The 15,225-nt window shown below is 34.1% G+C and overlaps 1 protein-coding gene across 1 annotated transcript in view; it reads right to left on the bottom strand.

The window, feature by feature from the left end:
* LOC143062607 (uncharacterized) overlaps positions 1 to 14,554 on the bottom strand; it is a 37,458-nt gene extending 22,904 nt beyond the window's left edge. Inside the window, exons 1-10 of the mRNA XM_076234272.1 lie at positions 14,424 to 14,554; positions 12,300 to 12,513; positions 11,091 to 11,246; positions 6,177 to 6,356; positions 3,371 to 3,539; positions 2,502 to 2,796; positions 2,080 to 2,206; positions 1,263 to 1,487; positions 763 to 963; positions 66 to 340 (exon numbers count right to left, since the gene is read on the bottom strand). Coding sequence (XP_076090387.1) covers positions 66 to 340; positions 763 to 963; positions 1,263 to 1,487; positions 2,080 to 2,206; positions 2,502 to 2,796; positions 3,371 to 3,539; positions 6,177 to 6,356; positions 11,091 to 11,246; positions 12,300 to 12,467 — 1,796 coding nt within the window. The 5' untranslated portion in view covers positions 12,468 to 12,513; positions 14,424 to 14,554. The remainder of the gene's footprint in view (positions 1 to 65; positions 341 to 762; positions 964 to 1,262; positions 1,488 to 2,079; positions 2,207 to 2,501; positions 2,797 to 3,370; positions 3,540 to 6,176; positions 6,357 to 11,090; positions 11,247 to 12,299; positions 12,514 to 14,423) is intronic.
* Between the last annotated feature and the right edge of the window lie 671 nt (positions 14,555 to 15,225).

The following is a 15,225-nucleotide window of genomic DNA, read 5'->3' on the forward strand; positions in this document are numbered from 1 at the left end:
TTCAATCATGAACAAAGTTTTATCCTTATAAATAAGATATACTGTATAGAATAAAATATGTATACCTGCATGAATTTTTGCTATTGTTGAATGGATGTCTTGTTAACGATTCATCTAGGTACCAAATATTATTGTTTTTATCTTCAATAAGTCTAGGTACTGTTCTTAAATCTTTTACAACTATATCTACTACATATGGTACTGACGAAGAAATTGTAACACCATCAGAACATACCAGTGAAGATGCATCGTTTGCTCTATTAAAAGCAACAACGCTCACGTAATATTTACCCTCTTTTGAGGCGGTGAAACTAGCAAATGTGTTGAAGGTTTCAGTTCCCTTAAAAGAAACAATATGTTTTAAATTGCTTATAAATATATTTAACTGGCTTAACTACTCTGAATACTGCTAGTAAATACAAATATGATACAGTATATGAAAACAGTCAAATCAAATGTAACACTATATAAGCCGATTTATATTTTTACAGGCATTTTCGAAAATAAATCGTGTTTTAGACTTGGTTTTATTTTTAGCTTAACTATCCCGGGTTATATTGTGTTAGGTATTTATCTTTGTTTATTTTTAATTAACGTGAACTTGTTTATAAAAGCATTTATTCCAGGTTACACGAAAAATATCAATATTAACATGGATGATTTACTTTTGTAAAAGAGAAAAAAGTAAAAATGCGAAATGATTAAAACCATAAATTAAAACCGTCTTAAATATCATGATTTTAGCAATGAACTTTTACTTACAAGTGATGCATTTATTAAGTCCTTCCGTTCCCAACAATGATCAGAGAAGACATATTTGTAGTATTTGACACCACTTTCAGGATCAAAGAATCCATTCCAATATACATGTAGTTGTAGATTTTGTTGATAGTCAATCTCTGGGTTATCAGGCAGACCATCATGAACATTTCCTGGTTGTGGAGCTGATGTGTCTATCGTTATCTGTAGTAGATAAGAATGTTAGTAAATAACTGTCAACTAACTTACAGATATTATACATTAGTTCTAACGCGTCAAATATATGGCTTTCATTGATACACTTGAGACCATAATTCTTGGGAGTAAAATCAAAAGAAATGGCAAATGAATAGACAAAATACACTGCTAATGCATGCTTAGTGTTCTAAATGAACCATTAGAAATGTAACATTACAATAAAGAGGTAAATACTTGCTTCTAAAATATATGTAGCTATCATAAGTATGTAAAATCTAAGAGAGAAACATTTAGAAATTTCAAACCTTTTTAGTTAAAACTGTTTTCAGCATTGCCTTGTTGATAACTATGACTGTAATGAAATAGTCCGAATCATGGACGCCATTGTCCTTACCAGGCGTAAGCCCCGAACCATTCACGATCTTTGGTTGAACATGAAAATGTCGATGGAAGCATCCGTGATAAAGTGTACAATAACAATCGGAACCACGTGGAGAATCTCCATACTTCAACTCACATGCTGTTATATTCTGATTTAAAAGAAAAGAATAATTATTTGAATCAGAAATAATAACCTTGTTACTGAGAATTATATACTGTTTTAGTGGAAGAAAAAAAACAACGAACTGCTTTCAAATACCGTTTAAATGATCTCGTGTCGAATGGCCTTATAAATGATATTGCTCTGGATAGATAGTCTGATAAACTAAACCTATTTGGAGCTGTGAGTATATATATATTTTCCCGTAGACGGTACTAAAATGACTGATCTACGGAGTTAGATATCTAAAGGTTAACCATCGATCGATCGGGTTAAATTGATTAATATTACAGAGAGCAAAACATTAATATGTGATAATGTATGATACTAATGTTGGTTATTGACATAGTTTGTTATTTGTACAGCAAGGTACAATCTACCATTTCTTTCATTTGAAAATGTCTGTATCAAGTAAGGAATACGACAGTTGTTGTCCATTCGTTTGATGTATTTCATCTTTTGATTTCGCCATGATTAGGGACTTTTCGTTTTGAATTTTCCTCGGAGTATTTTTGTGATTTACCTTTTTTGTATTAGATAGTTTGCATGCCATTTAGGATACTATATATACAATATATTACCTCGGTCTGTCCTTGTGCAATCAAATGCGATTGTCCATGTAATATGTCTGATCCTGTAAAATTGTCATACAGCCTCCAGTGTACGCTATCAATACCACTATGGTAGTCAAACGTATCCCACTCAATCCTTAAACGAAAAGTTAATGGTAACGCACTTCATTTCATTCAATAATGAAGAAATAAATTGTTAGATTATTAAATTTAATACATTGTACATTAGAAAGACCTCACCATTTGTTTTTTTTTGTTTAACTAATAAGTATTTATCAATCCATTATTTGAGTTTTGATCAAAATAATAAAAAAAAATATACATGAGAAAATCACGTCTGCAAATGCATGATTTTATAATAAATAAATTAAATATTCAAATTGTTTTCTTTCCTTATAAAAAACATCAAATAAATGAAAAGAAAAACTTACGTCATTTTGGAAAAGTCTTCAATGTGATGTACATACAGTTCTTCTTTACTATCACGTGACAACCAGAGGTTTTCTATTATTGGGTGGGATGTATCTTTATAAACAGTAATGCTTTCCTCTATATATTCCCATACTATGTCAGTGGCTTTTACAGAAATATCAAGTTTCTGTCCATCTTCCCAGATAACTTCTAGTTCTTCTAATTCTTGTAAAATGTCATCAACATTTTTGTACTCAAGAAAAGATGTAACGTCTGGTCCAGTTACAGTATAATTAACGTCAAATTTCACAACACCTAAAATTATCAGTAGACCACTATAAATAAGGCAACAGTAGTATACCGCTGTTCAAAACTCATAAATCCATGGACAAAAAACAAAATCGGGATAACAAACTAAAACCGAGGGAAACGCATTAAATATAAGAGGAGAACAACGACATAACACTAAAATGTAACACACATAGACAAAATCCCACGAGAATAATATATATAACATATAAAAATAGTGATCATAAGGACAAAAGACATATGAAATGTTTTGATATTTTTATGATATTGTTTTGTTTATCTATTTTTATATTAGAATGTATTGTTAATTTGAATGTCGTTCCGAAAATCATTTTGTTTTGTTATTATTGAACAGGTTAATTGACCGTTTATCTATAACTAAGTATTAATGTTGTTATACATATGCTTGTATGCGCGGTAAGTTGAAAAGGCATTCGAGGAAATGATATTTAAAAACAAAAAAGTCACCCATATTTCAAAACTTCGTATCTTTTCATTTTGCTGTTGACATCCTGTTGTGCTTTTGGATCACCAGTAAGTATTTAGGACATTCGTGAACTAATCATAACAACGTAAGTACCTAGGACATTAGTGAACCAATCAACCTTCCTCACACCGAAATTATCGTCATACAATTTATCTACATGTTTGTTTGGTGCCAGTTGTTCAAGCCAATGTCGAACATGGTGCCTTTCATTCGTAAATCTTCCCGTCCAGCTCACGTGTAAATGTGTCATGTTTTGATCTACCTATAATGGATGAAAAACAAACTTTATTAGTTTTGCGCTCAAATGCGCTACTTCATCAGAAAAATAGCAAAGGTCAATTCCAAACATTCGAAAGTCAGGACAATATCTGACAGTTTATTTGTGTCATTTCGTTTTTGGATTGAGTTAAGTCATTTCAATTGATATTTATAGTGCTACTTTCTATGTTGTGATTTTATACTACTATTTCAGAAAAGGTTTGGTACCTTTAAAACGTTTAATCCCGCTGCAATTGTTTGCACCTGTCCTAAGTCAGGAATCTGATGTTTAGTGGTTGTCGTTTTTTTACGTGGTTCATAAGTGTTTCTCGTTTTTCTTTTTTTTTATATAGATTAATTGGTATTTGGGTATAATTTTATTTTACACCTACTCCAAGACATTTTTTTCAATCTAACTGAAGAATTTTGTTTTTGATATGATGCGTATCCCTGGTGTTGTTTAAGTATTAAAGATATGGATATTGACCTTCCATGTATGTTTGGTATTAGCCGTACTTTCTGTCACTATGATGCGTGTCCATTGTGTTGTTTTAGTATTTAAGATATGGATATTGACTCACCCATGTATGGTTGGTCTTAGCCGTACTTTTTGTCACTATGATGCATGTTCTTTGTGTTGTTTTAGTATTAAAGATATGGAAGTTGACTTACCAATGTATAATTGGTATTAGCCGTACTTTCTGTCACTATGATGCGTGTCCCTGGTATTGTTTTAGTATTACAGATATGGATATTGACTTACCCATGTATAATTGGTATTGACCGTAATTTCTATCACTATGATCTGATGTTGTTTTAGAATTATAGATATGGATATTGACTTACCCATGTATGATTGGTATAAGTCGTACTTTCTGTCACTATGATGCGTGTCCCTGATGTTGTTAGTATTGAAGATATGGAAATTGATTTACCCATGTATAATTGGTATTGAGCGTAATTTTTGTCATTATGATCTGATGTTGTTTTAGTAATATAGATTTAAATTGACTTACTCAACTGATTTTTATAGTTCGTTCTTATGTTGTACTGTAATACCACTGTCCCAAGTTAGGGGGAGGGTTGGGATCCCGCTTACATGTTTTTTGATATGATGCGTATCCCTGGTGTTGTTTAAGTATTAAAGATATGGATATTGAACTACCCATGTATAATTTGGTATTAGCCGTATTTTCTGTCAGTTCCCGGTGTTGTTTTAGTGTTATTGATATGGATAATGACTTACCCATGTATAATAGGTAATAGTCGTTCTTTCTGTCATTATGGTGTGTGTTCATCATGTTGTTTTAGTATTATAGATATGGATAATGACTCACCCATGTATAATTGGTATTGGCCGTACTTTCTGTCACTATGATGCGTGTCCCTGGTGTTTTTTAAGTATTATAGATATGGATATTGACTTACCCATGTATAATTGGTATTAGCCGTACTTTCTGTCACTATGATGCGTGTCCATTGTGTTGTTTTAGTATTTAAGATATGGATATTGACTCACCCATGTATGGTTGGTCTTAGCCGTACTTTTTGTCACTATGATGCATGTTCCTGGTGTTGTTTTAGTATTAAAGATATGGAAGTTGACTTACCAATGTATAATTGGTATTAGCCGTACTTTCTGTCACTATGATGCGTGTCCCTGGTATTGTTTTAGTATTACAGATATGGATATTGACTTACCCATGTATAATTGGTATTGACCGTAATTTCTATCACTATGATCTGATGTTGTTTTAGAATTATAGATATGGATATTGACTTACCCATGTATGATTGGTATAAGTCGTACTTTCTGTCACTATGATGCGTGTCCCTGATGTTGTTAGTATTGAAGATATGGAAATTGATTTACCCATGTATAATTGGTATTGAGCGTAATTTTTGTCATTATGATCTGATGTTGTTTTAGTAATATAGATTTAAATTGACTTACTCAACTGATTTTTATAGTTCGTTCTTATGTTGTACTGTAATACCACTGTCCCAGGTTAGGGGGAGGGTTGGGATACCGCTTACATGTTTTTTGATATGATGCGTATCCCTGGTGTTGTTTAAGTATTAAAGATATGGATATTGAACTACCCATGTATAATTTGGTATTAGCCGTATTTTCTGTCAGTTCCCGGTGTTGTTTTAGTGTTATTGATATGGATAATGACTTACCCATGTATAATAGGTAATAGTCGTTCTTTCTGTCATTATGGTGTGTGTTCATCATGTTGTTTTAGTATTATAGATATGGATAATGACTCACCCATGTATAATTGGTATTGGCCGTACTTTCTGTCACTATGATGCGTGTCCCTGGTGTTTTTTTTAAGTATTATAGATATGGATATTGACTTACTCATGTATAATTGGTATTAGCCGTACTTTCTGTCACTATGATGCGTGTCCATTGTGTTGTTTTAGTATTTAAGATATGGATATTGACTCACCCATGTATGGTTGGTCTTAGCCGTACTTTTTGTCACTATGATGCATGTTCCTGGTGTTGTTTTAGTATTAAAGATATGGAAGTTGACTTACCAATGTATAATTGGTATTAGCCGTACTTTCTGTCACTATGATGCGTGTCCCTGGTGTTGTTTTAGTATTAAAGATAGGGTCATTGACTTACCCATGTATAATTGGTATTAGCTGTACTTTCTGTCACTATGATGCGTGTCCCTGGTGTTGTTTCTACCACTGATTCGTCGTCAAACAAGAACACAGATCTGGTGGATTGGTGGTTGCCAGCTTTGTCAAATACCGTAAAGATAATGGAATACATTCCAGGTGTTGTCACATTAAACTCAGACTAGAGAAAAATTAAAAAAAAGATATCGAAATGAGGAATTAGAAAAAGAAATCAAACATCAGTACATTATTTAATAGATTATAAAGAGACAATTTTCCAAAAAAAAGTCGATGTTAGTCTTGTATGTTTTTAAATTTTAGTTAATTTATATGTTTTGTTGGCTTAGTATGACGTCCATTTTCACTGAACTAACACATTTTAATTCAGGGTTCAAGCTAAGGCCCACCTCCAGATGCAGGATTTTCTCGCTGCGTTGAATATGCGTTAGTGGCCTTCTGCTGTTATCTGCTCTTTGGTCGGGTTGTTGTCTCTTTGACATATTCCCAATTTCCTTTCTCAATTTTATATTTAAATTATTTACACACAAAATACTTATTTGATATTAGATATTGAGTGAAATATTTTGATAACACTAGGATACTTATTAAAAATTAAAAATTAAAGTATATTAAAGTGAGAGGGTTAGTGCTATAGAACCAGGTTTAATCCACCATTTTCTACATTTGAAAATGCCTGTACCAAGTCAGGAATATGACAGTTTTTGTCCATTCGTTTTTGATGCGTTTTGTTATTTGATTTTGCCATGTGATTATGGACTTTCCCAATTGATCTTCCTCTAAGTTCAGTATTTTTGTGATTTTACTTTTTGTTACATTATACCTGTTAAAAAATAATTATATGGCTGTACTATGAAATATTGTCACATTATTATCTGTTATGAATAACCTTGCACAAGTCTTTAGATTTCGGTAACTTCCAATATGTTTACAGTATTGTCAATTCTAAACGTTTCGTTCCCAAAATATTTTCTGGCAGGTGGTATTCTCTAAACTCTATAATGTCAATGAAAAATTGTTTGTTCGATTTAAGATTTTACTACTTTCATTTCAACTTAACAAAATGTTTTTGAACTAGCGATATTTGTTCCCGACTAGAATTAAAGCAAACATTTGTATTTTCACCTGTGAATGGTTTTGAAGTATTCTTTCTGACTTGAAGATGATATTATAAGTTATATGGTTCGCTACTGATCCGTAGGGGGTCAGTAGTTAACCGTATAACGAATTTATCAGACGCTTGACTTTTTCTGCTGCGTTTTGTTGAAAAAAAACCAATTAAACACAACAACGTTAATAGATGACATCCCCATTAACGCGTCATGAACCCCCTATGAAACTAACTAACCACCCAAAGGTCTCATAGGAGGTCACCACCTGACGGCGTTTAACCAATCACAACGTGATAATTCATCAGTGGTCCGATGATATCTTCTATTCACTTTTGGTTGAGTATAAGCTTCTATCTGACTTGACGTTGATATTATTTGATATTCACCTGTGAATGAGTATGAGGTATTTGTTGAGATTATCACAGGAACATAACGTTCCAACTATTGTACATGTCTATTGTCGACGTCGTATTGTCAGTGACGTCGCCTTGGGCGGAAATACGTACTTGTATATTAAATGTAATGGCTGAACAGTTGTTGTAATATCGTTGCCTGAACTATCATCTATATTTATGGTGCCTTGACCAATGGATCTCGTAAAATTGAAATCAGTCCGATCGGGGAACAGAAGCGCTGTTACCAGATTATTCCGAAGATTAGATGAAGCGAAGGAAAATTCGAATTTCGACGAAGTAGTTATTGCAACACTCGGAAAACTAGTGCAAAAACAAACATTGTTTGAGGACTTAAACGAACAAATTCTAAACTTAACAGAACCGGAAAATGTGGAAAATGAGATAATAGATTCAGATGAATATTCAGTGGATATGGAAACAAAGATTCGCCACATACGTAAGTTCATACAAAATGTCCAAACATCACAGTCCCGTCATATTGATTCACATACAACAACCCACACATTAAATCCAGAAACTATACCGTTTGTTCCAACGCACAACATAGCCAACCCACACAACGCACAGTCGTTTGAGAACCCGTCTGTACAAGCCAGTCATACGTTCAACACACAGCAAAGTACATTTTCGTCAGCTAGTAGTCACCGCCTACCAAAACGTTCGCTTCCAATATTCTCAGGCAACATCTTAGAATGGTAAACTTTCTGGGACTCATATGAGTCGGCCGTACACCTCAACTTGTCACTTACAAATGTACAAAAATTCAATTACTTGAAAGCACAGCTAGAACATGAAGCACTAGATTCTATAGCAGGGTTTGCACTAACAAATGTAAACTACGATGAAGCCGTACATTTATTAAAAGAGAGGTTCGGTCAACAAGACAAAATCATAAATGCATACATGCAGGCATTATTAGAAATCCCTTCGCCCAGAAATAATCTAACAAGCTTACGAAGTTTTTACGATAAAATGGAAAGTTACGTCAGGGGATTAGAAGCTTTAGGTCAGACACAAGAAACATACGGTACTCTGCTTGTTCCAATTATTATGAAGAAATTACCCGGGGAAGTCAGACAACATCTCGCGCGAGAACATAGAATACAAACTTGGGTATTACGGGACCTCCGTAAAAGCATTTTAGATGAAATTAACATAATAGACGCAGGACAAGAGATAGAGTCGACAAACCATTTGCCCACAACATCATCTTTCTTTGCCGGAGCGAAATCGGCAAAGTCCAAATCTTTCAAGAATATTGAGACAATACCTTGTGTGTTTTGTCATGAAATACACGCACCTACCCAGTGCAGTAAAATAACCGACACAGAATCCCGTATGTTGATAGTAAAACGTGATAAGTTATGCAAACTGCCTCGGTAAACACAGAATAAATGAATGTAAATCTAAACACACATGTAGAAATTGTGGTAAGAAACACCATACAAGCTTGTGTAATGCACGTCCAACAAACAACATAAAACCAGTGAATGAGGTAAACCATAGAGACGGGAGTAGTAACTCAGCGCAGACGAACTTCCACGCGAAAGATAACAAGAGCAGCAACCCGTCAAACCCGTCATCGACAAACGTTCAACTCGTAAATGAACTTCATGATACAGAAGAAGATACTACCATTTTGTATTCTCAATCGACTGAATCGCGATCAAATGTACTATTGAAAACCGCCGTATCTCAAGTAGGTTCGAATCAGCACTTTATCGATACGAATATTCTTTTTGACGAAGGAGCTCAAAGATCGTTTTTGACGCAGAACTTAGCCAATAAACTCAATTTACAGATAGAAGGAACAGAGATAATACATTTATCGGCATTTGGAGGTAAAGAGAAAAACACGAAACACTTAGAAAAGACAACAATCTATCTGAAAACCGATACAGGACACGTATTGCCAATCAAAGTACTGATAGTACCGATGATCGCCACGCCTCTACAGAATCACATACGTAATATTGATACACAGAACGGTTATTTACGTGGTTTGAAGTTAGCACACACGATGACGCAGCAAGATTCATTTGAGATATCGTTGCTTGTAGGTGCAGATCACTACTGGGACATTGTAGAAGACCATATTGTACGGGGAAACGGTCCGACCGCCGTGAAATCAAAGATAGGATATTTGCTTTCAGGACCTACATACGGTAAAGAGATCGTCACGTCGAACAATAACACAATTAATATTTCACACGTTGCTGTAGAATACAATCTAGAGAGACATCGAAACTTGGAGTCAATAGGTTATAGTAAGGAGATAGACAAAGACGATGATGCATGTATTAAAGCCTATCACGACAGATCAATTGAGTTATGTGCGCGTGGAAATAAAGATTACGCTATGCTACCAGGGAAACAAGACGTTGATGATTTATCTACAAATTTAACCGTTACGAGGAGAAGGACAAAAAACGTCACTACAAGACTCGCTCAAATTCCAGATATGTTGAAGGGAGACATTATACAAGAACAGAAAGGACGGGGATTCAGAAAGAAGGTGACTGAAATCACAGAAACTTCAAGAAAGGACAATCCTCATCATCCAGCTCATAGGAAATCGAGCATCACTCGTATCAGAATTGTTAACAACTGCAGAAAAAGGAAAAGATGGAAATCCGAATACTTTACGTCTTTACGTGAATTTCATAGGACAATCGGAAAAAATGAACAATTAATAAATACAGGAGACATCGAACAAATTCACAACGAATGTCCGAGGATAAACTGGAAAATTGGGATCGTAACCGAACTAGCCAGAGGTAATGATGGACTTGTAAGATCAGCACGAATAAGGACCAGCACAGGAGAAACTACAAGACCGATCGCAAAATTATATCCGTTGGAAGTAACACAAACGATGACAAACAACTCTAACTTTCCAATTGGTGAACAGGAACATATGGAGGACAGACCGAAACGAAAAGCTAGTCTAAAAGCCCGTGAGACGATACAGAAGTGGATTCACCAGTGATGTTAGCGATGAACATTAACAATTACACGTTTTAGTGCGAAGTTGAATTTTATTTTATTTCATGAGAGACTTTAATTGAATTTAATCGCTGATAATTTTTACTTTTTCGCGGCCCCAGTATGTTGAGATTATCGCGGGAACATAACGTTCCAACTATTGTACATTTCTATTGTCGACGTCGTATTGTCAGTGACGTCGCCTTGGGCGGAAATACGTACTTGTATATTAAATGTAATGGCTGAACAGTTGTTGTAATATCGTTGCCTGAACTATCATCTATAGTATTCTATCAGACGCATAGTTATTATTATTTGATATTCACTTGTGAATAAGTATGAGGTATTCTATCAGACGCGTAGTTTATAATATTTGATATTCACCTGTGAATGAGTATGATGTATTCTATCTGAGACGAAGATGAAGTCATTTTCTTTCAATGACGTACCATCATACTGTAATTCGTAAAGCTCATACTGATAGAATTCTATCCCAGCTAAATCATCAGACCATTGTCTCCATGTTAATGATAGTGTTGACTGAAATATGTAAATACATCTCTTAATTTAACATTTATTAAAATAAAAGATTAAATTTTTGAGCAATGACGTAAATATAAAACAGCAAAAAAATAATTTTGATTTTAGTAAAAGATCAAAGTTAAATTATACAATTTCTACGCAAAATCCTCTGTACTGAATTATCTTTAGTTATTTTTCGTGACATGTTTCTCCTAAGAGACCGGGTAAGATAACATAAGATTGTATCAAATAACTAAAGCGCTACGTCTTATCTTGATCACAGGACTTATATGACAAAGAATGAGGATTAGGACACCAATGAAAATTCAGAAAACAAAAGTTTTTTATTCAACTAGTGATATGTGGAAAACTGACAATTTAATTTTGGTTTTAAGGCATAGCTATGTCTAACTCATTGAGAAAAGCCACAACAATGGAATTATGGAATTGATTTCACCCAAAAAACTTACAACTAAGACTGGTCGTAAGTCATGAACAATTCAGTATATTTACGATCAATCTTAAAAGTAAGTTATTTTTTGTGAAATTGATTCCAGGGACTTTTCACTAAGACCAAATATTTGATTCCATTCCACAACAAACATTCTTTAACATTATTTGTGTAGGGACAGCTGAAGGACGCCTCCGGGTACGGGAATTTCTCGCTGCATTGAAGACCTGTTGGTGACCTTCTGCTGTTGTCTGATCTATAGTCTGGTTGTTGTCTCTTTGACACATTCCCTATTTCCATTCTCAATTTTATTTAACTGTATTTCATAAACACAGACTAAAATAAACCAATCACAGCATGAATCATAAAAATATTGAGGTTCAAACTCCCCCAGGCAGTTGATATGCTGTCTTTTAGTCCTTTCTGTGTCATATAAGTTTGTTCTTTAGTCGAGTTAGTGTTCGCTCTTGGTATTTAAAGCTTTAGATGTAGCATTTTTATGAAAGTTATTTCTAAAATACAATACGTTTGGTCATTCAGTTTATGTTGTTATTCGTATTTCACATTATTCTCAATTTCATATGTGTTCTGCCTTATCGAATTTCGGTATCAGTACTCACTGCATTAGTGGCATCTTGTAATTCTAGAGGAGGTATGGTACAGTTGACTCCAAATGTATTTAAGCAAGCATAGTATGGTTGAATATAGTCCCATTGTATTATGTATTTTCTTCTCGATGTGAGACCAATTAAAGATGATCTTATTTCTGTACTTGTTTCCCTATTCATGTATTTTAAGAACCCACCGTTTGTCACCACTATAGAGAATACTAATCTAAAAGAAGAAGTTTTAGATTCAGTTCAATATCCCTTATTTATAGCTTTACTTAAAACAGTTTTTTAGTATATAAGGTTATTGTGCTATTAGATACTTTTATATAATTATATCGCCTTGCACTCTTCCAGGCGGTCTAGATCACTCGACCACCTAGACTTGACAAAAAAAAGCTTTCGGTGTTACCTTTCCTCGTCAGTTTTTATCTAACGTCGTAACACAGTACATGATATATAAGGAATGAAGATGAAATATTACTGATCAGCTGAATTATCTATTGTAGCGGATCTTACGAACCATTGTAGGGTACAGTCACAGAAATAATTATATTATAAATTAATTGGACTCTAAACAGATCAATTTTTGTCAAAAATGCAGTACTAGTCTATGATTTATGTGCTTTGCAGGCCATACGATGAACTAAATTCTCTGAAACTGATATTATCAAGATGCTTGATTTCTTGATTGACAACATATTTGTTACGTTCGGAGGACGTGTTTTTCAACAAACTGTCGGCATTCCAATGGGAACAAACTGTGCCCCTCTACTCGCCGACTTGTTTCTTTATTATTATGAGGCTGACTTCATGCAGGAACTTCTTAGGAAGAAAGATAAGAAGTTAGCAATATCCTTTAACTCTATTTTCCGCTATATAGATGATGTTCTTTCACTAAACAATTCAAAATTTGGTGACTATGTGGAACCCATCTATCCAATCGAACTAGAGATAAAGGATACTACATATACAGTTAAGTCGGCTTCATATCTTGACTTACATCTAGAAATTGACAATGAGGGTCGGTTGAAAACAAAACTTTACGACAAAAGAGATGATTTCAGCTTTCCAATTGTGAACTTTCCATTTCTAAGTAGCAACATTCCAGCAGCACCTGCATATGGGGTATATATCTCCCAATTGATACGATATTCCCGTGCTTGCATTTCCTATCATGATTTTCTTGATAGAGGTTTGCTGCTCACAAGGAAGCTATTAAACCAAGAATTCCAAATGGTGAAGTTGAAATCATCCCTTCGTAAATTTTACGGACGCCATCACGAGTTGGTTGACCGTTATGGAATAACCGTTTCACAAATGATATCGGATATGTTCCTTACGTCGTAACTACAATCCCCTTCCCTTTCATGAATATGACCTACCGAATTAGACTATTTACCGGATTTTTAATTACATAAGCAACACGACGGGTGCCACATGTGGAGCAGGATCTGCTTACCCTTCCGGAGCACCTGAGATCACCCCTAGTTTTTGGTGGGGTTCGTGTTGTTTATTCTTTAGTTTTCTATGTTGTGTCGTGTGTACTATTGTTTTTCTGTTTGTCTTTTTTATTTTTAGCCATGGCGTTGTCAGTTTGTTTTAGATTTATGAGTTTGACTGTCCCTTTGGTATCTTTCGTCCCTCTTTTGTTCATGTATATGTGTCATTTTGACTCTTGTGATGATCTGTCTCATTGGTAATCACATCACTTGTGTAAATGTATATGATAAAGAAATGTGAGACATTGCATTTTATACAAAAATAAGAAGTGACATGTCTGCTTATAATTTATTTTTTGTGTTTAAAATATTTATAAAAAGGGAAGTTATAGTTATTAAAGTTTTAAACCGCAGCACCTTCCTGAATTCCTGAACCTATGAAAACAACTGTCATATTTCAAGCCTTACTTTACAATCTGTTTGAAAACAAACTTTATGTACATAAATTTTACATTGCTATATCGGGACTTTAATAGCTGACTATGCGGTATGCTCGTTGTTGAAGGCCGTACGGTGACCTATGGTTGTTAATTTCTCTGTCATTTTGGTCTTTTGTGGAGGGTTGTCATATTGGCAATCATACCTCATCTTCTTTTTTTATATTCATGTCGACATAAATATCAAAAAAACTAACTGGTCACTGTGATAAAATGTTGGCAATATAACTTGACTGTTGTTGTGTCTCAGTCTTGAGCATTCGTAGTTGACATTGATTGGAGAATCTTCGTTGCCTGGACAACTAAACTGTAAAAAGGTATTGTTTGCGTCTGGATTTTCTGAAAAAAATAACATTTTTCTAGGATTTATTTTGTATTATGATGGTATTAAATTCACATGAAGCACGTTTTCACTTAATTGGCATGTTGAAAAGTGAAAAATTACATAATATGAAATAGTAATTTCAAAAGTTTTGAGGGATTAATAAAGGCAAGAGTAGTATATCGATTTTCAAAACTAATAAATCGATAGAAAAAAAAAAACAAATCCGGGAAACAAACCAAAACCGAGGGAAACGCATCAAATACAAGAAGGGAACGACGACACAACATTAAAATGTAACACACATAGAAACCAACTAAGCATTAGACAAAATCCAATGAGAATAACAGATATAACATCAAAACTAAATACATGAATTTGGGATAGAAAGGTACAGTGACACGTCTTATAATAATGTGAACACACACTTAAATATAAGAGGAAACAAACGACACAAGAGAAACACAACGTAAAAATGTATCACACACAGAAACGAACTATAATTAACAACGACTATATTTCTGACTTGGTACAGGACATTTTTTAAAGAACAAAAAATGGTGGGCTGAACCTGGTTTTGTGGCATGACAAACCTCCCGCTTTAATGGCCATGTTAAATATAACATTAAAATGACACACAACATTACAGGACTAACAGTACAATTAAATAGCGGAAC

Source organism: Mytilus galloprovincialis, chromosome 2 (assembly GCF_965363235.1).
Source record: "Mytilus galloprovincialis chromosome 2, xbMytGall1.hap1.1, whole genome shotgun sequence".
In the NCBI taxonomy this organism is placed as follows: domain Eukaryota; kingdom Metazoa; phylum Mollusca; class Bivalvia; order Mytilida; family Mytilidae; genus Mytilus; species Mytilus galloprovincialis.